The sequence below is a fragment of the Micropterus salmoides genome, unplaced genomic scaffold, assembly GCF_014851395.1.
Source record: "Micropterus salmoides isolate LMB-PRFRI ecotype aquatic unplaced genomic scaffold, ASM1485139v1 Ms_hic_scaffold_5, whole genome shotgun sequence".
Taxonomy (NCBI): domain Eukaryota; kingdom Metazoa; phylum Chordata; class Actinopteri; order Centrarchiformes; family Centrarchidae; genus Micropterus; species Micropterus salmoides.
Genome location: NW_024044237.1, coordinates 9,652,277 through 9,678,436, shown reverse-complemented (window position 1 = coordinate 9,678,436; position 26,160 = coordinate 9,652,277). Strand labels below are relative to the sequence as shown.

Here is a 26,160-nt window from a genome sequence, read left to right as displayed (position 1 = left end):
GACCAAACCCCAAAGCATGCAGAGCGTGTGTAACTATTTTGCTGCTGTGTTTCTTGTGGAAGTCCAGCTCTTACTCTGCTGCCAGAGAGATGTTGTGTCATCTCCTGTTAAACAAAAAAGTAAACACAGTAAAACTTTAGCAACCTATCTGACAATCTAACAGCAAATAAGACAGCCTTAACAGCCAATACATATAGCTTTTGGCTACTTTTCTGTTTGTAGGTTCTTAAAGCTGCACTAATCAATATGAATGACCAGTAAGTCACCTGACTCTGCAGCACCCTTCAGCTCCACTGAGACGTCTAGAAAGCCGCAGAGCATTTAAGCATCTTTCAGTTCATTTTGCAGGTTTAAATATTTTGTCAACCACAATACAAGTGCAGTGGAGGTATGGGCAGAAATTTGTGCCCATATGGAGGACCTGTTTAAACTCCTCTAGGCAGTGACGAGTCATTTAATGTATGATACAAACACGGGGGTGGTTCAGCATTAAAGAGATTTCAACACAGCATTATGAGAACTGTAATTACTTCTTACAAGATGTTCAGTGATCTCTTACAGATCATAGTGCTTTAAGTGAATACTAATACCCCCCCCCCCAAACCCCTCCTCACCTCAGTGCTTCTGATTCCTGCCAAGTTGGTTATATAACCTGTAAATGAGAAGGTCAGCACCCAGCAGTCATCGCTATGGATACTTGGCACAGACACACATCGTACATCTTGGCTGGTCCAGTTTGGAGCCATGTGTGTGTGTGTGTGTGTATCAGAATTAGGGCAGCAGCGGCGTTACCTAACTCACCCAGAAAAGACATCTGGGGAGTTTAAGCAGCCCTCTCACTGATTACAACTTCCTGTATGTGCACACACATACACACACCCACTCGCACAGACCATCAATCATATGCATGCAAACATACTCTCATGCTGTACACACACTGCACACACAAACATTTGGCTCTAAATTCTGGCCACACACAAGGAGAAAGTCACATCTCACACAGCACACACGGGGCGTGCTGTGCACATGCCAAGACTGTACAGTGAGCGTTCAAGACACTCTTGTGATGGTAGTACTTATTCAAAGTACTGTAAATTATCAGTTTAAAATGATCTTTTTGTGAGAGTTTAATACTTTATTGCATTATGAAATGAGTTTTTATTAGTGCTCAATATTATAAATTCAAATGAAAATGTAAATTCTATATACTGACTGAACACTAAAGTAAAAGTCTCATGAAGTCTCATAAAAACTGTATAATGTTTTCTGAGAGTCTGGAGGAGCTTTCTGAGTCTAATGAGATCTAATAAAGATGGCATCGAGGTGCATTATGGGAAATGTAGGGACCAGCAAGTTGACCCATATGGGAGGCATCTGATTTATTTTTGACCATTCCTTTCTGTCTTACTTGTGAATACCCCATTTTTGTAGTAGGCTACAATACTAAAATTAACTTCAATAGGACATTAGGCTGTTTTGGGGATTGAAACCAAGTCCAAAAAAAGTTATAATTTTGTTTCAAAGGTTTCATTTCACTTCCAGGGATGAAATTGTGGTTGATTCTCTCCCGAGGACGCCAAAATGCCCAGAAAAAAATACAGAGACGCCTCAGTCTCTTTAGTGGCAACAGAGATGCTGACAAATACCTATAAAATACAGTATCTTCTTTTGGCATAGAAAATATCATGTCCAGACACTCATGTGGATTTATTCTGCAGGTATTTTAACTTTCACATCAAAATGGCTGGACTTTGTTGTTAAATGGCAAATAGCATATGGACAGGAGCTGGGGCTTGAACCGCCAACCCTCTGATCAGTAGACAATCCACTCCTGAGCCTCAGCTGCCCTGTTTTATACTGTAAGAAAAATACCTTCATACGTTTCCTTTCTGATTCCACTGCAGAAACAGTGCATAGACAGACAGGTGGCAACAACAACAAAAAAAAACGGAATAAAAGGTGATTACTTTAGTTGTTTACTTCACATTTTATGTACAGTCAAATTCTCAAAAGGCAATACAAAATAAAACAAAATGCATAAAACATATAGTTAACGTGAGATAGATAAGATTCAAAGAAAACTTTCAGCCATGAAGCTTGCTTTTCTTTAGTGATGCTTTGCATCCTGTGGCAAATCAATCTCCAAGTGGCTAATTAGCGGTATATTCATTTCTGTTTAATTTACAATGGAAAATGTCTCTTGCTGCCAACGTAGTGATGCATTGAAAAGTATTAAAAAACACATGACAGTCAACGTGATGATAGTTTTTCATGATTCCAGAACGGATAACGTTTTGTATATTTTGTAGGTTTCTGTAGGATGGCAGATAACTCTGTAGTCAAAATATCAAAAGAGAGAAATTAAAAATATAATTTACATTGACAAACTGGAACATGTTGGACACACTCTGCAGTCGCTAACACAACAAACATCATTAGTTAAGTGTCTGTGGATCATGTTACAAGAAATATATTTATCTAACGAACCTGATACACAGACAGCAGTTTGAGGAACCGGATCAGCAAATTTGACCAGAAATCTCGACCAGCAGCAGTTAGTCCAGCGAAATGTTCTCCAGCTTAACTTGGATGTTATCCCATTTATTCTCTGGCCACAATATTTTCCACATTCGTCAAAATGCAAGCATGTATCACAGCCAACACACACACACACACACACACACACACACACACACACACACACACACACACGGGAAGGCTTGGAGACTCCCCACTTTCAACCAACTTTCTGTGAATAAAGTATCCTCTTTAGAAAATAATGTCTCTTTCTTCCCTTCCCTGAAATGTTTAGTGATATCAAATTGAATCATCTGTGTTGGTTTAGATAAAAATGAATACTTACTGAGACTATAGGTATTTTCTCCCATTCAGGCACCTTCTACCCTGTCATTTAGAAAACATGAATGTACAAAATAAGGACGTAAAGAAAATAGTTAAACTGAGCCGGTCTTTAGCTGTGGAGGGTTTGTACCAATCCGAAGCCTTAAGCCAGGATAGAAACCAGGAAGTAAGAAAGCAACAGAAAACAACAACTTCTTATGTGCAAATGCATTCTGGTCCGTCCAGACTCTCGGCCCACTTCAACCTGTGCTCATCACTGGACAATCTGGGGCATCTCGCTCCAGGCTTTGGCCTTCTTCTTGGCCAGGGCCATCCAGGGCGGCTCATCCTGAGGCAAGGCTTGTGGAGGAAGGCCTCGCTGCGAGGGCGGGGTCTGGGTGGAAAGCCCTGGAGCTCTTGAACCAGATTTTTCCGGGGCGGTTCTCGATGAAAAAGGAGGGGAGGTAAGTGTTGTGGTCTGGGGAGGGGGTGTCTTGGATGAGGTGGCCGTTTTGGAGAGAGATGGCGGGCTCGTGCAAGAGGGAGCTTTTTGGGTAACAGGAACCGGAGTTGGAGGTGACAGGGATCTTTGGGGTGGGTTAGGTTGAGGTGGATGTTTCGCGGTGGCAGGGGGAACCTGGGGTTTTGGAGGGACAGGGCAGGGGAGTGACTGGGATTTAGGAGGTTGAGATGCCACAGGAGTCGGAGGAGAGAGCGTCCTCCTGGCCTCCTTTTCTATAGACACTGAAGGCTTACCGATCTCCAGCGGACTCACTGGAAGGAAGAAAAATAGAAACACAGACACGTCAAAGAAAAGAGAGAACATTTTCTGAAGGAGGCGTGTGATCGCTGTGTGTGCTGATGTAGATCGACATGATTTTTGGATGCATTGACATTAATGTATTTACAATGGGAGTGAATGGAGCCTAGCTAAAGGCTTAAATGTATTACGTTATATAACTTATTTGTACTGTGGATGGGTAAGGAGTTATTTATACACACAATGTGTGTGTACACACAAACACATACATATATATACACATTGTAATGTGTGTTAAAGACCATTTTAACCTTTATTTTAACCTTTGTGAAGTGTCTTTGAGGCCATGAAAAGCGCTCCAGAAAATAATAAGTATTATTATTGTTATTAATCTTTTTTGTTGTTGCAAGGAATACCTTCATAAATATGCAAATTAAGGCAAAAAATATACATATGCAGGAAACTGCATATCATTTTGCATGTAACAACATATGACTGATATTAGAAGCGTAATCGTTTTTTGAGTTAAAAGTGGGCAAAAGAGATACAGAAGAATACTAAGAAGTTTTGTTGCTGCACAGAAATCACACCAACTACAGAGCAAAGAACAGTCGTAATATGTAAAACAGCACAACTCTTTTGTATGGTGAACTATTTTATAGAATCTGTGTTTTTTTTTTTCCTCTTTATACTCCATTCTGGAAAAGCACTATTTTCCTATTCTAAGAGATTTTGTATTTTTGTCCAATTACCCATTTCACCTTTCTCAAAAATTAAGAAAAAACTCTCACAGTTGTATTTTTGATACATTTTTATCTTGATCAGTTATATCTGTGTGAGCCAGTTGTCATGTGTAATCAATTCAAACATAAAGTACCTCAGAGAACACACACTGTATGGATGTTCAAATGTGACGTGAATTGAATTTTGTTGGGTCAGTTGCGGTAGCGAAGTTTTTCCAGATGAGGGCAGCATTGCATGGGTCAAAAGCTTTACTTGCATGCAACAGGTCAGGGTGCAGAACAAAAAGCGGGAAAAGTGGCATTTAGTGTACTCAAAGCATACCCAAGTCAGCACAGCAATTCAGCATGTCGAGTAGAAAAATTCAAATTTCTAAAGAAAACCCTGTTGGGATGCTTCCATGCTACAGAGGATGTGTCTTCTGTAAATGAAGCAGCACAACATGTTTTACAATTTCAAATGATAGGGGTGTGTGTGTGTGTGTGTGTGAGTTCTGACCTTTCCCGGTGGACTCGGCTGTGTTGTTACTGTGCTCCCGGCTTGCAGCTGAGCTTACATACATCGGCAGTGAACTCTTCCTCCCTTGTTCCTCCTGATGACAGGGAGCAGCAGAGTTAGTTACACAGATTATGTGGCTGGAAATGTGTGGTGATGTACTGTAAACACATGGAAGCAGGTCTAACAGAAGAGCAAAACAGCATATATAATGATCCCATCCAAGTGCACTTTCATTTGAACCACGACATGTGACTCTTTAGAGGCTAATATAAAAAACAAAATGCAATGCAATTATTGTTGTTGGTAAAACAACAAATAAACTAAACATCAGTCATCTTATAGAAAGTGGGCACCTATGTTATTGTCTTTCTTTAGTAGTTTGCTTTTGCACACAATCGTAGCCACATACACACAGAGTACCTTCTTGACAGCTATCTCTTCCAGTGAGTTTTCTTTATAGATCTTCTGTTTCTGTTTGGCCACAGAGATCCAGCTGGGAGAATCAGATCCACCACGAACTGCAGCTGGGTCTGAATCAATAACACAGCAGATACAGTGTTACATCCTGGGCTGAATCAGTCGGATTTAGCCCACGTTTTGAACAATTACAAGTGAGCCCCTTCTACAGTATATAAGAAAGCTATAAGCCTTATGCACTTAGTGTAAAGTCAGTATGTGAGAGGATGTTTGTACACACCTGAGATACGCTTGTTTTTCCCTCCATTATCTCCATGTACATCTGGTTTCTTAGGGAGGGTAGGCTTGTTGCTGACCGGCTGACTTATGGAGGGCTTTATAATGACAGGCTGTGGTGAGTCTACTTTACAGCTGGTTGGCGGAGCTGGTGGCTCAACGGGAGGCTGAATATGAAAAACAATATCACATAATAAATACAAAATTCAATGCAAAAACTCCCTTGCATTTGTTGCTTTTTGACCACTTGGGGGCAGCAGAAACAAGCTCTACAAAAACACTGACAGATTATCACCCTAGAAAGTTGATAAGGCGAACATTAGCGTTAGCAAACAGCTGCGTATTAATACATCCAGCAGATAGGGAGCAACATTAGTCTTCATTTAGTCCAATGTAAGTCCAATATTCGCTTTTCTTTTATCGTTATTCATGTTTTAGAACTTTTTTGCTGAAAAAAGCAACCATAAGTTTAGGGCCCTGAAACCAAAACAATCAGCAACACTTTTTCCACATACAAGCAGCTTTGGATTCCTGCAGAAATCCTCAAAATGGGACATCTTCAGTACTTTTAAAAGATTTGCAGTTTTTTTTCCCAATGTGCAAGTACCATCAAAGAAGAAGCTTTCCCTAAACAACAGTAAAGTTGGGGTGATCACCTCTGTGTTTTCCTCCTCCGAGCTGAAGCGGTGCAGAACAGACGTCTTCCTCAGCCGAACTCCAAATGGATTGTCGGGGTTTCCCTCCACTACAACAGAGTAGGTGGAAGGAAGTTGGTCTGCGCTTTATTTTACCTCCAAAAGCAAGCTCACCTCATGTGACTTAGACCAGACTATTTGCATTTTTTTTGGTGCAAGGACAAGGGGAAACATGACCGGGAATAATACAATTTCAGTTTAGGACACTTAAAAGGCCCAGGAGAAAGACAAGACGAGCATGTTCAACATCCTTACCTTCTGCGCTCGCAGCAGTTGAGGTCGGAGCTTTATAGGGGGGTGGAGTTGCATTGCTCTGTGGTTTGGCAGCGGTGGTCCCTGCATTCCTCGCTCTACCAGGACTCAACACTAGTTCAACCTTAGCTGAACTTGCTGGCTCTGCTTTCACTTCGGGGTCCTTCTTATTTGCAGCCACGGCCTCCACACCTGCGGGCCCTGTGACGACGGACGCTGAAGAGGAGACGCAGCTGGGTGAGGACGAGGGAGGAGTCAAACTCTCTTTGGCATCTTCTACAGAGAGTGATCTCTGCCAGGCGGGGGCGATGGTGAAGCGGGCTTTCCTCTGATCTGAACCACTGGATGGCTGGTTCACCGTTTCCTCCACAGAGGCAGGAGGTGTAGCTTCTTCCTCCGGGGCCGACTGTTTCTCTTCTTCTGCTGTTTCTACTGCGTCAGCTGGTTCTTTTTCTGTGGATGCTGTATTTTGCTCTGTGGATGCTCCACCCTGAGAATGTGTCTCACTTTCTTTGGTATATGCATTAGGTGAAGACTGTTTAAAGAAAGATGTGACCTTCTCTGAGCTTGGAGAGAGTAGATTTATGTGGAGTGTGGTAGTGCTGGTCTTACTGGGAGTGCTGGCTCCACTCTCTTGTGATGGAGTCTCATGGTGTGACTCTGGAAGAGACAAAGAAGAAGGCTTGGAAGAAACATTGGCTTGTTCTGCAGCTTCAGTTTGATCGTTTTCAACTTGCTTCGTGCCTAAATGGGATATTTCTACACCTCCCTGCTCCAGATCCTGCTCAGTTTGATCCAGATTCTTCTCAGTTTGATCCAGATCCTGCTCAGTTTGATCCAGAGCCTGCTCAGTTTGATCCAGATCCTGCTCAGTTTGATCCAGAGCCTGCTCAGTATGATCCAGAGCCTGCTCAGTTTGATTCAGAGCCTGCTCAGTTTGATCCAGAGCCTGCTCAGTTTGATCTGCATCAGGTTGATTTGCTTCACTTTCTTCCCCTTGGTTTGAATTTTGTTCTGTGTGCTTGATCTCTGCGCCTTCCTGCACTCTCTCTTCTCCATCTTCTTTCTCCTCTCCAAAGCTTTGACTAGAAGCTGCTTGACTCTCATGCACTACGGCAAATACCTGATCACCCACTTCTGTGGGGATTTCATCATTGCTGCTGTGTTGTGGGGTGTACACAGCGTCATCTCCAACTACAACATCTACACCCTCATCTGCCCCCCTCAGCGGAACGGCACTTTTAACTTCTACTTCTGTTGTATCAGGAAACGTCTCTGTCATCTCTTCTGCATCGTCCCTGTCTTCTTCTATCGCTTCCTCTGCCTCCTCTACTCTCTCCTTTGCCTCCTTCACCTCCACATCGTCCTCTTCCTTCTTCTCTCGTCCCTCCTCCTCCACCTCTGGCTCCTTCTCCAGCTCTATCGCCTCCTCCTCTCCCTCACTTTCTTCGACTTCTCTTTCCTCTTCCTGTTTGAAAGAGTTTCCCATAAGCCTATCATTTTTTTCCTCGGGTTTGACTTCCTCTGCCTCCTCTTCATCTCCTTCCTCTTCTTGCTAGAAGATAAAACGGAGAGAGGAAAATAAGGGAAGTAGAAATTTGAGTCACAGAAGAACCACACCAACATTTGGGCATTCAACAATTTTCTACAATCTTCTCTCAACTATGATCAAAATTAATGAGAGGCCCTGATCTGTTAGATGGTTAATTGTCTGGCTTTCTCCGCAGGGGGATTTTCTTTTATAGCAACTTGTTTTGACAGCTTTAACACTTCAGTTGTTGGTAGTTTTGGTAGTGGGTTGGAGAACATCCTCCATTTTACCTGACAGTGTAACATCACCTGTAATGGAATCTTTTATGTCCTCTTGACTGTCTAACTTGATGTCAAACCATTCCCTCTTTGTTTCTGTCCCTGTCTCACTCTGCGTTGACAGTGTTGACAACCGTAGTGATACCTTCACATTTTTTTCAGAGCCCCTGACATCACTACTGACACTGCTAAATTTGTTTTTGCCTGCGGATTTCCAACAGCAGGACTAAGAGGACGCTACTGATTGAGAAGCTTTTTACGGACGTGATATTTTTGTGAATGAAAGCTGCGCCCAAATGGAGCAGAACAAATTGCCTTATATAAAGACAGAGATTGGTGAATCCCACTTGGAATTGGAGGAGTTTCACTGGTTTTTCAGTCATGACATTACAAATGAATCAAAAGATACATACACCATGTTGACTGACATGTTCCACCACTAGCTCCTCTTCCTCTTCCTCTGCTGCATCTTCATCCTTATCTTCAACTTTCTCCTCTTCAACATCTTGACAAGAAGGACTACTGGTGCTTAAAGTGGCAGCCTCTTCCTCTTCCTCTGTGGTCTGATCTGCCAGAACGGAGCCAGCCTGATAACCGACAAGCTCATCCTCCTTTGCCTCCCCCTCCTTCACCTCCTCTCCTTCTTCTATCTGTACATCTTCTCTTTCCTTTTCTTTCATCTTCTCCTCTATCTTCAGGACAACGTCCTCACTCTCCACGTCCAGTGAGCAGGACGCGATGGGAGTCTTCAAGGAGCTCAGCACCTCCTGCAAGAAGGAGCTCTCCTCGTCCCTGTTTTCCTGGACTCCATCTTCTTCTCCTCTCAGCGCCAAGTCACTTTCACCCCTGTTCTCCTCGGCTCCATAGGCAATTCCTGGCGGGTCCATCAAGTATTCTCTTGGACCAGCAGGGGGCTCTGGCGTGGATCTAGACACAAATATGAAGGGGTCAAATTGATAGAAGGAGAAAACAAGGCAGACTGGAAAGAGGAGAAAAGAAGGAGGAAATGACATCTACTCACCGGGGACTTTCCACAGAGGAGGCTCTCGAGCTGGGTTTGAAGGAGGGCAGGGGCTGGACCTCTGGGGCTTCCTCCTCTGAGAGAGACGGCTCAGGAGGAGAGGAAGTGTCCAGGCAGCGAGACACATCCTGTTCTGTGACGGACTCATCCTCTTCCTCCTCCCTCTCCTCCTTATCACTCAACAGGGATGGCCTGAAATGTTGTCTTTGATCCTCAGCGTCCTCGTCTGCTTCTTCTTCCATCTCCACTTTTGTTTTCAGCTCATCACCACTTATGGCTGGATCACAGACAGACGCAAAAGTCTCAGAGATCAATGTGATATGAAGCAGTGGCAGCAACTATATGGAAGTCTATGGCTGCCAATGTTAAAATGAAATAGTTTAACCACATCAATATTCATTAGCAATTTGTGTCTGCCTGTTGTTTGACAACAACTTTAAACAATATAAAAATGAAAAAGCCCAATTTTCATATTTGAAAATGCATAATTTTTCCAATTCTAAATAAAAGTTTTATGTTTATTATCATTATCATAAGATAATTAAATTATAAGTGAAATGGACTTGGACCTACATTAGAAAGTTTAGTGATATCCTGATTTCAGTTAATTTCTAATAAATCCGAGCATTTTCATAACAGCAGGACTCTCCCGGGGTTCTTTTTGAAATCTCTCAAAGTTAACCAATATAAAAAGCTAGTCCGGACATGGTTTTATTAAAGCTATTTCATTTTCAAGTTAAAGTTGCTAAATGTCTAAAAAAAAATTTATATAAATTTAGGAGTAATTATGCATTTTCATAACCTATTATTTTGTCTTACAACACAAATGGACAACAGAATTTAATTAGATTAAAGGATTTCATTTTAATATTGGGTACTTAGAGACTTCCATACATGCAAAGTCATTATAGATATATAATAGATATAAAGTAAAAAAAAAAAAAAAGAAAGACGGAACAGAGTTGAGCAACAAAAAGTGCACTGACGTTCTGTTGCCTTCTGATGTTCTCGCTCCTCCAAAGCTTCTGTTATGGAGGCGTTCAGTGTCTCCTCCACCACAGAGTCTCCCTCAGCTTTCATCTCCAGCCTCTGCACGGACAGAAGACATTAGCAATGACCTAATTTTCAGTTATCAAATGGAGGTTCATGGTGATGTAGTGATCTAGTTAGACAGTCCAGAACCGAAGATGCAGGTTAAAGCCATTAAATTTCTGCCCTGCTGAGGTGCCACTGAGCAGAACGTGGGGAAAAAGATCATCACCACAATATTAACAACTACTGAATATGTAGAAAACACTCTCCAAACAATCTCTTTTGACCCAGCTTTGTGGGTTTGGGTCTTATTTCTGCAGTGTTAAACATTATGGAAAACATAAAATTGTACTCACCAATTTAATTGCTAAAATCTGAGAATGCTTCAACTTCCTTAAAACGAAACATGAGCAGTCAGATGATCAGATAAATTTGAAAAAGAAACCCCATGTTAGCCAAACTTATTTTGAAGGAGAAAATGACTATGAATGTTAGCATAATTAACTTTATTATTAACTGTAGTTGTAAATCAGATTTTTGGTTGAACTTTAACGTATGGTACTCAATGGATATTCACCAACTGTTTTCACTTTTCAGTTTTACCTCCAAATAAAGAGGTTTAGATAATCTGACTGTCCGTTTTTTAAGGAACATTTCTTTAAACGACTTTCTTCGGTCTCAGCAATTACTTTGGTAAGTTCAGTTTTATAATAAACAATAGAAACAATAGCTAAAACTATGAAAATAGGACCCAAGTTTTATTAAACCAGAATGAGCATTAAGCATATGTAGTGGTGTATTAGAATGTGTATTGAATCTCTTACACTGACAGGTTTCCTCTTGTTGCGGGCTTTATATCTCAGGCCCAGCTTGTGTTTGGCAGCAGAGTTATCCAGACATCCGAAGGGACTGGCCGGCTGACTGAAGTCCCCTGGAACCACCAGGGGGCTCACCGCTCTGCTGGAGGCAGCGCAGGACAGCTGGGAAGAGAAGGAGACAGAGACAAAAGGTTTCACTAAAAGGTTTCACAAATACTCCTCAGGCATTTGAGAATACAGGTGAATTACCTCATCCAACCAGCCAACACTCTAATCTGTGATATCATCTGGAGACACCTCTGGAGGAGTACCATTAACAAAATTTGGGCTTTGTCCATGCACGGGAAAATTGTGCCCACATGCCACTGTATCCACAGAGAGTCATGTCACTGATTTGACTCGTCGCTCTTAGTCTGGTTCCTGGCTTTGAGAAAGTAAACAGCTCAACATAGAGGTGGGGGTGTAGAGTGTGTAAATTACGATAAAAGGTGGATTATAAGGAAACCAGAGGAAATAAAGCAAGAGCAGCAAAGAGAGGGAGCAGGAGAAGGAAGTCCAGCTGTATAAATATTGGCTGTCCTTATCTGCAGGACCAACAGTCATCACAAGTATCCCTCTCTTACTCCTTACTACTAAAAATTCACATTGACTTATTTCAACATAAAAGATCAGAGGTTTTCCCTCTCATTTATTATCCATCAAAATACAAGAGCCCAAAATTATTCACAGTTTGACATCTCAACACACTCATGGGGTAACTAGACGACTACAGTGACAGTTTCAGCTGACAAATACACAGACAGATCTGCTGCTTATAGGTTTTTCAAATATCATTCTTGATGTTGTTTTGAGCATCACTCAAATCAGCTTCATTGTATTGGGTTTGTGGAGGAAGTTTAAGAGACTGATATCGCTAAAGATCAGCAAATGAAACCAAAAGTATTTATATAGCTAGATAGCTCCAGAGGTCATTGATGGTACAGTGTGTTTTTATGATTTGGGTGGACTGACCCTTTAACACTCACATTGTTGTCTTATTTTGAGCAAAACTCGTAACTAGACTGAGAGATTGTGTGACATTTAGAGAGGACATCTAAGTTTCTTAAATTTTCAGATGCATGTGTGTGTGTGTGTTGTGAGTGAGAAAGAGAGGTTGCCAGGTTGAGGCAGAAACGCTATAACTACAAGCAGACGCTCTGACTGCCAGAGAAACCATTGGAATGCACTGTGAACACACACACACACACACACACACACACACAGTGGGTCAGTGGAATAACACGTACAGTATTACGGCCAGAGGAAAGAGAGAGAAGGTCAGAAAAAAACAGACAAGGGAAGACCGAAAGTGACACACAGAGGAATCAAGAGGTCAAGTAGCAGACTTCCATTTAAGGTTCGAAGAGCAGCTTGAGGATTGGTTTTGAACCCAGCCACACACACACCCTGAGGTCCGTCTTTAAGCATCACACAGAAAACACATGACGGATATTTAGATACCGTACACCTATGTGTTTGTAAATTTACCAGTTAAATGCTCAGGTGGAAATACAAAACTGATCTGATTTAAGAGGCCATTACACCATTCAAATCAAGACAGAATAAAAAAACAGCAATGTTTTATGATTTTATGACAAGCATTTGAGTTTTACTCCCATGAGAAGAAATGAAGTTGAACCGCTCCTGTCTTTTTTGTTAGTCCATCCTCAACACTGACAATGACTGAATTAAAATCTCTTCCTGTCCGCATAACATGATGCTTTGGCCACCTGGATCCTCACCAAGCTGTAATCCCCACTTTGACACATTATCACCATATAAAGTTGATATGGCAAACCGTTGCCTGTTTACACATTCAGCAGACACGTAGCAACAGCAGCATTTATTTGGAGAATATGCAAAAAGACTGACCCAGACCCAAGTATCCATGGTGATGGACACGCTGGCTAGCACAAAAACTGTTAGTGCTGCAATGAAATCCAGGTCCCTTTTCAAAATAAAATCTCAGAAAAGCATTCTGTGTCCCTGTGATGACTGTCACGAGTTCTCAGCAAATGGAAAAGCTTCAGAAAGTACCACTGCGACTGCAATTCATAAGTTACGGCAGTCCTCCTTGACCGCATTCCTGTGTGTGGAATGCACTTTAAAAAGGGATATTTTCAGGTTTTTGTGTGCATGTCTTTGTAGCTGGCCATTTGTGGTTTTTTTCAGTGGGAAAATGACTTGCCAGACCCCTTCTGAAATGGCTAAAACAGAACTATCATTAAATGCTCATTTGTCATACTTTGCTGACGGTGCTTTTAGCTGCGATTATAGCTAGCGAGGCTAAATGGATAGCTGAGGTTTTTGGGACTTGTCTTATCACGAATTGGCACTCCTTTCTGTCTATCTGAGAAGTATTTATTGCAGTGAATTGTTTTAACTGACAGCGCCGTTAGGGAGCATATGGGACATTTCATGTCACATGGCCTGAACCACAAACACTCATACAGTCGGTCATGAGACTGACAATTTGAGGACACAGAGAAAGACAGAAAAATACAGCAATAAAATTTTTTTAATTTAAGTCACCAATAAAAGTAGGGAGTTGGGAAAAAAACTGAGATGGTCAATTTGCACGAAAGGGGCTTTTATTTTGAACCAAGACTAGTGTTTCAGTGATTAGATTGGATCATGAGAGTTTTTATCCACCATCACAGTCACATGAGAAGATATGTCACAATCACAGTAAGCCACCACACTCACACAGTCAGAAGGTTCCTCCTGGCCTTTATACATCACCACGAGATGACTTGAATGGCTGTTTGGCTGGTGACGGGGGGGAATTTACAACGAGGCTATTTGTTTTACAATAGCACCATGTGTTTGAGTTTAGAAGTTGTGGATTCAATCTTGTTTCTGAGGGCAGTTGTGTGATTATGTGAAAAAAGTTGTTTAAAGCCTTTTGTGTCGCGTTTACCAGACCTCTATTGTCCGCTCTCCAACTCTGCTTATGGCTAACGGTTTAAAGTCACATTAGCTGCTATACTAGAATAACACACCCAAATCTCGGACCAAACTGTTGAGTTGCATTGTGGATAATACATGTTTTGAGAACGCATGGAATAAATAACATTGTATCTCCATTTCTGCAGCATTGATTTATATTATTTAATTTTAAAAACAATTTAAAAAAAGTGTCCGACAACATTATAGGAGCAATGCTAAATTGATAATAGAGCCAATGAGCGCTCTCGGTATAAATAGGAACCAATCTTTGGTTCCTCGGGTGCTACCTGAAAGAACAGACAGTTTTTGACCACACACCACTACACATCTACATATATACGGCAAAGTTTGTCTGAAGAAACAAGGGAGAGTTGATTGAAATAAATGAAACCAGTGGTTTCTACAGCAAACACGACTTGCACTTTCATTACTCAAAGAAGAAACAAGTGCGTCAAGCACCTCAGGGGCTTAAAGCTTGAGCTAAGCCTCTACAGATAGCGTAAACCTTTAAGTGTTTGTTTACCTGGTCATCATCACTGTCTATTCCCTCCAGGCTGATGGAGCTGTTCCTCTGAGCCTGATTCTGAGAGATGCAGAGAGAGGAAAGAATAAGAAGAACAGTGTCCGTCTGTAGCATTCAGGTGGACTACAGATTGAGCCAATATTCAATAATATGTGTTACCATGACCGTGTGAGGTGCTGTGTATTCTGGTGGACTACAGGGCAGGCCGTCATCCTCAGACATGGTTCCAACATCTTCTGCTCTCTTCACACACATGAGGGACGGAGGAGAGCCCAGTCTGATGGCCTGCTTCAGCTGGAGCTACAGAAAAAAAAAAAAGTGTATGTTTACATCATCTATGTAGATCTAAAAACCTGGAAACACAGCCACACTTGTCATACTAGTCTCCCTGCTTTTACAGCCCAAAAATCCTCACAAGTGTAAAAAACGATTAACAGAGAATTAATTGTGAGGACAGTCAACTGGCACTCAAGAGAGAAAGTGTTTATTTTAGACCGTGTGATTGTGTGTGTGTGTGTGTGTGTGTGTGTGTGTGAGAGAGAGAGTGGGGGGGGCAGGTATCACAGAAACTCAAACTAACAGACTTGGTATCTGCCTGTTACGTGTTGCCCTGTAACAAGTCACTCAAGGACTCATTTACTCAGGTGCAGAACAAATACTGGACAATGTAGCTTTTCTTTAGCCGGGCTCGATGCTGGCACAATCCCAGTACATAAATAATGTAAGGTCATGGCCTATCTCACCATTAGCAGTTGTGTTGGAGAGCTCAACTTGCTAGTACATGAAGTTGAGTTTATTGCTAATAGATTAGTATATTACAGTTTGAAGTGTTGAGTTACAGACATATGTATTTATATTTCTGTTGTGAGATAACAGCACATGAATATGACTTGATTTAGGATTTTTTAAAAAGTAAATAATGCAGGTATGTGGCAAACACGCCAACGTTAGTATTTAAAAAAAAAAGGTTAGGATGGCACTTCCTGTATTCTTTTCCCTCATATTTGTGTGTTGCCCATTTTATGAGTGAATATCTCAGTATCACAACTGTTATAGGATATGCTAGCAAAGCCATTAGCATGTCAAATCCTTACATTGATCCTTACATAGTGTGTTTATCTGAGGCTCTGGAACTACCTCAGTCTGCTTATCAAACAGGAAGCCCAGCTCAGAGTGAGGATTAAGGTCAGGAAAATAACATTGGCTTTTCTTCCATTGGAAAATTCAGTTTATGCAAATCAGTGTTTTTACTTTACTCTCAAAGTCTTATTTCTATCTAATGCACATACTTGTGCAGTTTTATTGTTTTATTATCATTACCTGTGTCTTTCTGTCTATCTGTCGGCCTCTTGTACACTCTGCGTGGTTGCTCTCTCACTTTCTGAAACACATTCTCTGTATTTCAGCTACAGGAGAAAGTTTTCCTTTTTAGCAAATCCCCTTAAGAAACTGTTTAATTCTCACTCCCCTGTAGGTAGCTTAGTGGAGCAGTTTAACTGGAGGTCAGTCCGTCAGTCTGGGTCTCATGTCTTCCCGTTTTAGACCATTGTTGTGACAGACATTTGTTCAGTCTGTCTGCTTTTCTTTTCATCATCCATTCCTTCGCTGGGCTTTGACCGACACTTCAGTTTTAACCTCTACATATATACAGTACATCAGCTATGCCGGTCTGACTAAATATACTAACTAAATATAAAGCAAATTAGCCTCTCCCTATCAACTCCTTTATTGATAAGTACTGCGTATGACAGCTGAACTCCGCACAGGGTCGTAGACATTCTCACTCCCAAACAGCGAGAGTCTTCATTTGTTTGTTATTCCTTATAAACATGTCAAATCCTCTTTTCTTTTGCTAGGTCAGTGGTCAGGGTCACTGCGGTATCCTCCATCTTTCTCAGGGGAGTCTTTCGTTGACACAGGAGCTCACACATGGCTCCTCTGGTTGAAAAGCATCTCAAACTAAAGAGAGAGGAGGTAGACTATTGAATGTGTATTTACCTGTAGAGATTTCACTTTCCCATGAATGCTGTCCTGTGATGCCCCCAGAGGCTCGTTGGCCTCCGATGAGTCCGAAACAAAGACAGAGTCATGTGACAAGGCCTTGCTGCCCAGGCTGATCTTTGACCTTTGGGAAACAGGAAGAAGAAAAAATAAACAAAGCATAAAGTGATGTTTCACAGATTCTAAAACAAAATAAAAATAACTGGATGTTATGAGGCCTCAAAAAACCAATGACCAACAGTGGTACGGGTTGTTTATCACACTAGTATTATTTATTTTATTTCGGCCTTTTTATCAATGAATATCATAAATCGATATTCTCTTTTCCTGTTTTTTGTTTGTTGTCTAACTACATTGTCATGTCTCCCCTAATGATTCTGAGGAGGAACACAGAAAACCTTCAATAAAATTGGAGTAGATATATCCTGTGACACTGAGCAAAAGTCAAGAGTAGACAAGGCAGGAAGTGGCACCACTTAGAAAAACAAAAGGAAATTAGGACTATCCACAGGAAGACACGTTCAACTACTTGGTACAAAAACAGGAAGCCATGAGCCTCGACTGAGAAAGAACGGGAGATGGATGTTAAAACATGATCTTCCTTTCTTAAATTATCTCTCTCCTTTTCACACAACAGGAGATATTCATCTAAATGGGTGGAGGAATGCCAACAATTTGGGTAGAAACATGATACTGGCGTGCATCAAAAATGAAAACTTTTAATTGGCATCTTCTATCAGTGGCTCTGTTTTGTTGGTGAGCCCCATAAAAATTCTTGTGGTGTTCAATAAGTGGTGATTAACAAAATAGTAGCGGATTAAGGGATATCTCTGAAAAAACAGATAAAAGTAGATATTCCCAATATATAACTTTACTGGACTCTTATTTCATTGGGGTCAGTCAACTCACCTTTGGGATCTGCCAGCCCACCAAAAAACATTTAATTAGGTTAGGTTTCAGTGTCCCATACTGGACCAAATGAAGGCTTTTTTTCCCTCTGACATGACTCCAATTATGAGGGAAACAATAATAGATTAGCATGAAAGGCAAAAATGTGCTGTAAGTACGACAAAACTGCTGCCATGGAAGTCATTTGAGTCATCAGAATAACTCTGTCAGATCCATTACGATGCTCAGTTTAGAAACGATGATGCCAGTTTAAAGTCCAAACAGAAATGTTTAGACGAGGCATTCTGTAAACCTTTTCTAGCAAATAACTAACTATAATGAAATTAGCTTTTCAGCTTGTCCAAAGTGCATTTACTAAGTGGTTCCAAAACACAAACATTTCCCCAATAAACCACATAGAAGAATTTTATCCTTTTCATAGTCCCGTTGACAGGTACTTTACTATGTGTATGTAACAGGATCAATGTTTCAATAAAGGTGTTGCAGTTAACATGTGTGTCTGATCTTACCCAGAGCCCTTATCCTTCTCTGATCGAGTGAGCGTGTTATTTTCGGATGTTTTGCTGACATTGTCGCTGGACTGGCTGGCTTTAAGCCCCGCCTCTGCTCCTGCAGCTGGTGGATCCTTTCTCTTCTTCCTGGCAAAGAATTTTTTAAAGGTCTGGAACTTGGACTTCTTCTTTGCTGTGAAAACGAATGAAGAAGGAAGAAAATTAAAGAAACTGGCGTAACCCCCCTTACAGTTATATTCGACTGATGGCACTACAGTGAATCATCAAAAGGCACAGTGATATATTAATCAGAAAATTACACACAGCATCTTTACACACAGCCCTTAATAAGAACTCTAGTTTGAGCAATTGGCCCTCAGGTGGGCACCCCAAGAGAAACCACGCAACCGACAGATGAGTGTTTACACAGAGACATAGAGAAAGACACACACACAAACACACACTCTTCTGCTTGTAAACCCTCCCCCCCAGTGAGTCCAGCTCCATTAGCACCATAGTGGAAAAACTCAACAACTCTTTTATGACTCCTTAAACAGCTACAAACTGCTTTCACTGCTTTCAGTCAGCAAGGCGCTCATCCAGAATGTCCACTGGTCCTCCCTCTGTCTCACTTTCAGCAGAGCTGTTGGTTTTCTCAACATTTGGTTTTCTACTCAAATCAGATGAGTAGAAAGATATATGCATGTGCCCATGATGCGTTATTATGCTAACATGCTGTTTTCAACATGTTTATCATATTCTACATCCTAGTTTATCAGTTTAGCATGCCAACATGCGCTACTTAGAACTAAACACAAAGGGCAGCTGAGGCTGATGGGAATGTAGTTCGTTTAGCTGGTATTTTAGCAGTATTGTGACAAAAAAACCTTGACCTGCTGGTGGCGCTAGAAGAAAAGTCAAGGAATTGCCAGATTCATCCTCTGGAGAACATGAATGTCAGAACATGATCTGACTTTTATGGGAACCCATCTAATAGTAGTTGAGAATCAGTGTGGACCAAAGCGGTGGACAACTGACCAACCAAAATTGCCATCCATCAGGTCAGCATAGCGTGGCCAAATACATGTGTGGCTAAAGTAGGTGCCAGGTTGTGACAAAAAAGTGTGGAATAAAAAACATATTGATGATAACAATATCTCTGATTCTGCGGCATCAATTTTGAAGCATTGCTACATTGTCGTTCTCTTTTAAAGATGGTCATAGATTAATCTGCATCTACCCTCTCTCAGTGCAAGACAACAGTATAGCTTAATAGCACCAAGCATTGCATAATGCATAATGCAGGACTACATGACCTCTGACTTGAGTAGGTAAATGAACATTGCAATACAGACAAAAGTCATAGACACACCACAGGCTGACACATCCTCACGGTTACAAAAACTAATTTGGAGCATCTCCAGTGGAGAAATATTTGGATATACTGTCCCATCGTGCAGATATGTTAATCCCCAGAGACTGTTTTGTGTCTCAACACTGTCCAGAGGGAAACACAGGAAAAAGGAGCTGTGAACAAAGAAGAAGCCGGGAGTAAAACAATGTGATCCAACTATTTTGAGAATTTACATCCCTGGGCTTTAAAAATGCTTTAGAAGAGACACAATTATTTTAACACTAGCTGTGTCATTTTTGTTCTTCGCCCTGTGGGGAATCCTTGAGCATTGCCTCTCTTTCTCTAAAAATACACTTTCTGGTTGGAGCTTAATCACAGCTGAAAAATGTCTGGAATCTAAACCTGGTACCGGGGCCAAGAAGCTTAACATTTCTGGATAGTTTGCTAAAAAGCGCGTCACTAAATGACTTAGCTTGTTTACGTTTATGTTATAGATTTTACATTTCATGTCACATGCACATATAAGCATCTTGCTTTCTTTTCTTTTGAGATCTGGTGTGTGTTTTTGATAAATATCAAAATAAAATAAAAAATCACAAAAAGAAAGTCACAAAAATGAACTACAAGTCTTTCTTTTCTGCATAGAGTGCTAAATATAGCAGCTGCAGCACAATTGTGATGAGCTACCATCAAACCACACATAGAAGACAGTCACTTTTCATACACTTTCTGTGAAGAAATGTTGGCTGCACATTCCCCTCTCTTTTGTCTGGACCTTAATGTGAACTGCTATATTTATTTGAGGAGCTTCCAACCTGCTTTTGATGACGCTTCCGAGGCCTTTCTGCACTGCCAAGAAGAAAAATCAGAGGGAAACACCAGCCGACAGTGCTATTTATTGTGCTATTTTAGGCACAATACAGTATTACATTAAAGGTCTGCACTCAAGTGAAAAAGGCCACTGCTTCAATGGAAGGTCAGTGGAGCTCTCTGGCCATTGTGGGTCTAAGGTCTATGTCTATCATACTGTTATTTCCAAATATACATTCTTTCAGTTGCAAACATGAACACACACACACACACACACACACACACACACACACACACAAAATAGCATCATGGGAATTTAAGGTCAATTTTAGGGGGAACTGACCTCAGCATGCACAATGAGAAGATGGTGACCTTTGACAGGGAAACAATGTCATGGACAGAGTGAGAAAGAGGAGGAGAAGGGAACCTAAAACAAAATGTAGAAAAAGAACCGTCTGCATTGTTTTTGGGTCATTGTCAGGAGAGCTGGAGTGAAACGTTTTGTATTCACTACAAGGAGAGGAGGATCAAGGAGGAGAAGAGGAGGAAGGTGGGGAGAGGATGAAAGGTCTTCAGTGTATTCTTATGTATAACTAAAGAGAACGGAATTAAAGAAAGAAGGGAGCAGGGCCAAACTTGTATCATTTCTATTTAAAGGACTGAGATGGACATGACTGACTCAATGATCTGCGGAGTCATGCAGACCCCACGCCTGACGTTCAGCTCTCCCATGTGAGTCGAACAGAAGTGAATTACCAAACCTAGCTTCCTGCTAGAATCAACACAAATTGTCTCATAAATATCATAATCAAAGAGTTTTGTTTAGACCTAATCTAGTCCACATAGTTGGACTGTGGACGTGTGCTCATGTTGTGTTCCCAACAGCACTTTGGTTAAACTTCCTCTTGTGGCTTTACCCACACAGACAGCTCTCTGACCTCCCGATGCACTTCTTCCTTGTTCCCATTATATCAGCAGCATAATGTGCTATCCATCTGTATAGACAGTGTGCATCTGTGTTTTGTTTGTGTGTGCGCCTGTATATGAGTAAGAGATGATGATAGCTTTCTCTCTTCCTTCATTTCCTGCCAACAGCAGTAAGGAGATCTAGATTGTTAATGCCGGCGTGATCTACCCTGCTGTGTTTGTGTGTGTGTGTGTGTACAAAATCTCGTTGCGGATATGATGTCCAATTCTATGTACCACTATCCACCCTATTCTGACACTAAAGTACTTTTTTTTTTTTTTGTCCTAGGTAGAAACTGCAATTCCTGAGAAACCAGTTTAAGATAACAGTTTTGCAATTAGGTCCCGGTGACAGAATATAGAGAGGTGTCCCAAATTTTGAAATTCAAAAGCTAGAAACATTCAGTTTTGTTAATATACTTTGTGAGACGTTTCATCTCCACATCATGAATGAACTGCAAACTTTGCACTTCATGGCTGTGGTCACATTGGCCAGAACTTTTGAGTGTAAACGTGATGGAGGTTCTATTGATTCTCTGAATTAGCTGGTTTCCACGTCAATTTATCATGACATTTTTTGATATTGTGGGGGGAAAATTACTTGACAATTCTTTATATTTAAACCACAGAAAAAGGTCAAAGAACACAATGTTTGATAGGATGTAATATTATACATTATTACATATACAGTGCCTTTCTTCACTGAAACCTCATAAAAACCTTTAAACTGAACATTTAATCAAATTGTTACCTGAGCACTCTTCCACGACCTCAGCAGCCTCCTGATTGGCCATCACATCTGGAGGTCCTGATGCCATGGCAGCGCTGTCACTACTGTGGGACAGGAGAGAGACGGATGAGCAGAACTGTTCCTCATAAAAACATCTGGGCAATATTTTAATGATAACATGACTAATTGGATGGATTTATACTGTTTGCACAATACAGCACAGCACAATATCAGTGAACTGTACAATACCAACAATACACAGAGATTCCAAGAGGTCAAGGCAAGGGAGGATGCTCATGCTTTCCTGACAATAATGCATATAACCAATTTAATTTAGGAAGATGGGAAGATTAAATAAAACCTTAAATCCCCAAGTGTTTTATTGGAATCAATCATTCATTTAGAATTTGGTAAAAGGGCTCATCCTGAGGACAGCTGCTTTATTCCAAAAGATTTAAATGGATAAACCTGGAACCTCTGTGTTACAGCTAATCTGTCATTAACCATTAGATCCTGACTGCTGCTGTGCCATGTGTGTAGAAATATCTAAATTGAACAAAATTTTCACATTGTTTCTGCTGACCCCCCCCCGGCTCAGTCATTTTGTGTGTCTTTATTTTAATCTGCCTCTATCTCCTTATATTGCTCATATGCCAGCCTGACCACTTGCTATGTGATCAGGCTCGCTGGATTACAACGTGATTCAAGTCCCATTGTGGAGTGTCGTGACTGCCAGTAAAAGTGACTTGGCACAAGTGAATGGCAAAATCTGAAACCACAGAAAGACTACACAGACAGAACAAGTTCATTTGAAGGATTACATAGTCGGCCTTAACAAGCCACTGCTTTATAAAATAATTTCAACACCTGTTGGATAAACTCCTAAATGCATGAGCATTGTTCTGTTCCTTCATTCCTTAAAAGCCTTGTGCTACACTTCAGTCCAATCTAAATCCAATCTCCAGTCCAATCCTTCTCTACAATCCAAACAAACTCAACAGAGGCATCTCAGCTATGTTTCCAGTGTTCTGCTCTGCCATCATCCACTTCTGGCTGCTGAAACATTCACGTCTTAGCACCAGCAGATGCCCAGCAACCCCTAATACAAACTCAAACAGAGGTGAAAGCACATTACTAACTGATTTCTTGTTATTGCTCTCATTGTGCAGCAGCATGGAGGTCACTACGTTCTGGCTGCTCACCTTTACTGTGTGAGACAACAGTATCAGAGGTCAATATTGGACGCACTTCAAAATTGAAATAAAATTGTAAAGTGATCATCATCACAAATCTCCTGTGTCTTTTTGAGTCACTTGACTTTATTTCACAAGACCATTATTATGCCATGTGCAGCATACAGGAAGCAAGAGGCCATGTGAGAGTTCAGCTCCAGCATGTTGAACCAGTTAGCTGCTCTCTCATACAGAGGGCCCATTAATTCACCAAGTTTTACTCCCTATTCTAGTCTCAAATCAAATTAGCTATGCACTTTATGTACAAGATTTCCTGTGTAGTTTGGCAGGAAGCTGAGTCATTCCTGATATGGATTTTCAGTAAACTGATTTCTCAGAATAGTTGTGGCTATGTCACCTTCCATTTGGTCCAGTCACTTTCATGGAATCTATGCGAGTTTCATGAGAATAGGATTGGGGAGGAAGAGATGGGAGTGCCCTCTTAAAGTATCTCGGGAACATTTCATTAATAACAAGCCTGAAACCACCCAGCCTCCAAAACAGCTGTGAAGGGCTACTACAAGGCAGATGTTCAATATCACATAGAGCGGAAACAGGTCGAAAGAACAGTGAAAACTAAATGTTTCACTTTTCTGGTAACAGAAATTTCACGTTATTCTCATGTTGGTGAGTCGATCCACTTTGGATGTATTGCCATGATATGTACATATATATACAGGCATCCAGTGCAATATTTTGTGCTTAGCTTATTAGCATGCTAACAAGCTAAAATAAGATGGTGACACACAGTAAACATTATCCTTACTAAACATCAACATGTTAAAATTATTATTGTGAGCATGTTTATGATGTTTGCACTTAGCTCAGCACCCTCTCACAGAGCCGCTAGCATGGCTAGCACTTTTTAAGCTTTTTTGAGTCTTGTTTAAGAACAAACAAGCTTTCCACTTCCTTATTACAACCGGGAACCTGCTGATACAGTGTCTCCTTTCCCTCAATATATTTCTATGGCAACAGTGACATCCCAGAGGAAAAATCTTTTGCTCAGAATGGTCTTTTCTTTAACTCTTGAGAAAACACTAAGATCTCAATAGTATATCTTTTTGAGATCACTCCAATCTGAATTGTTGCTCCTAAAACCCCTTAGGAGAAAAGGATGAGATTGCGGTTTTGAGACTTAGGTAAGACAAATGGATACTGAATAGAGATTGCAATAGGATAAATGAAAGTAACAGATGAGATTCATCATTCATTCATGAGATCATTGTACCTTTTTGAGTTCATTAATGTCTTGCTTATTGCTCCTAAAAAGCTGTAGGGAGCTCTGGGGAGATGTTCATGAGCTTGATTGTATCACATTACTGTGCTGGAGGATTTCCCTGAGCTGGATTTGAACCCTGCTTCTGCCATCCAGATGAAAGCAATAATGTAGGACTTATTGTCTTTATAGAGCAATACCATATCCACATTTGAAGTCCTCAAAATTCTACTCAAGTAAAAGGTATAAAAGTATTCCATAGTGAATGTACTTAAGTATCAAAAGTAAAAGTTCTTATTCTGTATGACAGATACATGTTGTATCTCAGTTCTTGCATGCGTTCGGTCCTTAATGAATTCATCTCTAAACATCATGTCAAAGTATTGAGTGTTCCAGTTATGCTGGCTGTGACTACCTTAACAAATTGGAAAACATGACATATGAAAGTGCATTATTTTCAATGTCAAAATTTATTTTATTTTTCTCAGTAACTTGTAACAGATAATTAACAATAAATACAATAAGGATTTGAAATTAAGGGGAGTAAAAGTACAAACCCCCATAAAAAGAAAATACTCAACCTCAACATTTAATGTAAGTAAAGTACTTGAGTAAAATAACCCCTAAGTGGGGTCACTAAGACAAAACTGAGAAATATCTTGGAGCTTTTTTTCTGATCCACATTCTGGACTGAAACAGAATTGAACAGTTATTTAAGATACTGTAAATCTCATCTTTTGATCAGAGTAAGACAGAGATGAGTTATTTGCTCCTGAGGCCAATATGAGAAAACTGAGACATATTTGAGAAGAATCATGAGATCCCAGGAGTCATAGCTGAGTTTTCTTTGAGCTCTTTCTCTGATCTCATGGTCCAATGTTCAGGAGACTTAAATCAGACTTATTTAAGATCAGTTAGAGATCTCTTGTTTTGATGAATTTGAGAAGTGGGAGAAAAGGCCTTTGGTCTCACCTTGGTATTAAAAGCAGCTCATTTGTGTCTAGGAGAAAAGAAGGAAACAACTATGAGATCTCATCTTGGATTTTGCTTTCCTATGGGATGTCATGTTGGAGAAAACCATAAACTGTGTATATAACCATGTAAAATTTCATGAAAATGTGTGGCAAGTGAAGAACCTACAAAGGAACACATTAAACACAATTCCTTGACACTAAAACTGAACAATAGATTACATTCAAGGGAAAATAAGGCTTTTAGCCATGAATTTCTAAAAGTATTCTCATCGTAAGGTTTGTTTTCCTTTAGAAGAAAAACTCTGAGCAAAACACCAATTGACTATACCAGCTACTTAAAATTACAAAGCTCTAGCAATAATGTTATAGGGTAACTGATGACCCCAGAATCAAACTGCAAAAATAGTTTGCTTAACCGTAGGCCAATGCAGATGAGAACCATGGGAATTTGACAGTAATAAGGATAGCATCATAACGCCTGCTAAGTTTCCATGTCAACAGACCCCTGTCCTTGGCATCTGCTGATGAAGACCACGTGATTTGGTTGATAGCTTCATGAAAGCTAGTAAGTCGACTTTTAGATGGGATCATTTTTGCAAAACACTATAATATGGTAGAGAAATTTTGTAATGTCTTCAATTGTTTTTTAGAAAGTTTACAAGACAGCCATGTTTCCCACGTTTGCTAATGTCAACAGGCTCTTTCTCTCCATTAAGACAAGGGGCTGGAGAGCTTCTTGTCAACTGTGTTTACAGTGAGTTTGTATTATAGAAACACATGGAACATTCCACAGGGTTTGTTGA

General features: G+C 40.6%; 1 protein-coding gene across 5 annotated transcripts in view; it reads right to left on the bottom strand.

Moving 5' to 3' along the window:
• Positions 1 to 1,953: 1,953 nt before the first annotated feature.
• Positions 1,954 to 26,160, bottom strand: part of zgc:66433 (uncharacterized protein LOC321250 homolog) — a 46,500-nt gene continuing 22,293 nt past the window's right edge. For 4 of the 5 annotated variants that reach the window (XM_038698559.1, XM_038698561.1, XM_038698560.1 and 1 more), the window contains 15 exons: positions 21,954 to 22,036; positions 18,091 to 18,265; positions 16,670 to 16,796; positions 14,831 to 14,971; positions 14,672 to 14,731; positions 11,167 to 11,322; positions 10,297 to 10,399; positions 9,311 to 9,587; positions 8,703 to 9,216; positions 6,484 to 8,035; positions 6,190 to 6,278; positions 5,538 to 5,700; positions 5,261 to 5,370; positions 4,841 to 4,934; positions 1,954 to 3,615 (listed from right to left, as the gene is read on the bottom strand). In XM_038698559.1, coding sequence (XP_038554487.1) covers positions 3,116 to 3,615; positions 4,841 to 4,934; positions 5,261 to 5,370; positions 5,538 to 5,700; positions 6,190 to 6,278; positions 6,484 to 8,035; positions 8,703 to 9,216; positions 9,311 to 9,587; positions 10,297 to 10,399; positions 11,167 to 11,322; positions 14,672 to 14,731; positions 14,831 to 14,971; positions 16,670 to 16,796; positions 18,091 to 18,265; positions 21,954 to 22,036 — 4,144 coding nt within the window. In that variant the 3' untranslated portion in view covers positions 1,954 to 3,115. Of the gene's footprint in view, positions 3,616 to 4,840; positions 4,935 to 5,260; positions 5,371 to 5,537; positions 5,701 to 6,189; positions 6,279 to 6,483; positions 8,036 to 8,702; positions 9,217 to 9,310; positions 9,588 to 10,296; positions 10,400 to 11,166; positions 11,323 to 11,409; positions 12,012 to 14,671; positions 14,732 to 14,830; positions 14,972 to 16,669; positions 16,797 to 18,090; positions 18,266 to 21,953; positions 22,037 to 26,160 lie in introns of those variants that run through there. The other variant, XM_038698563.1, reaches the window with a different exon arrangement.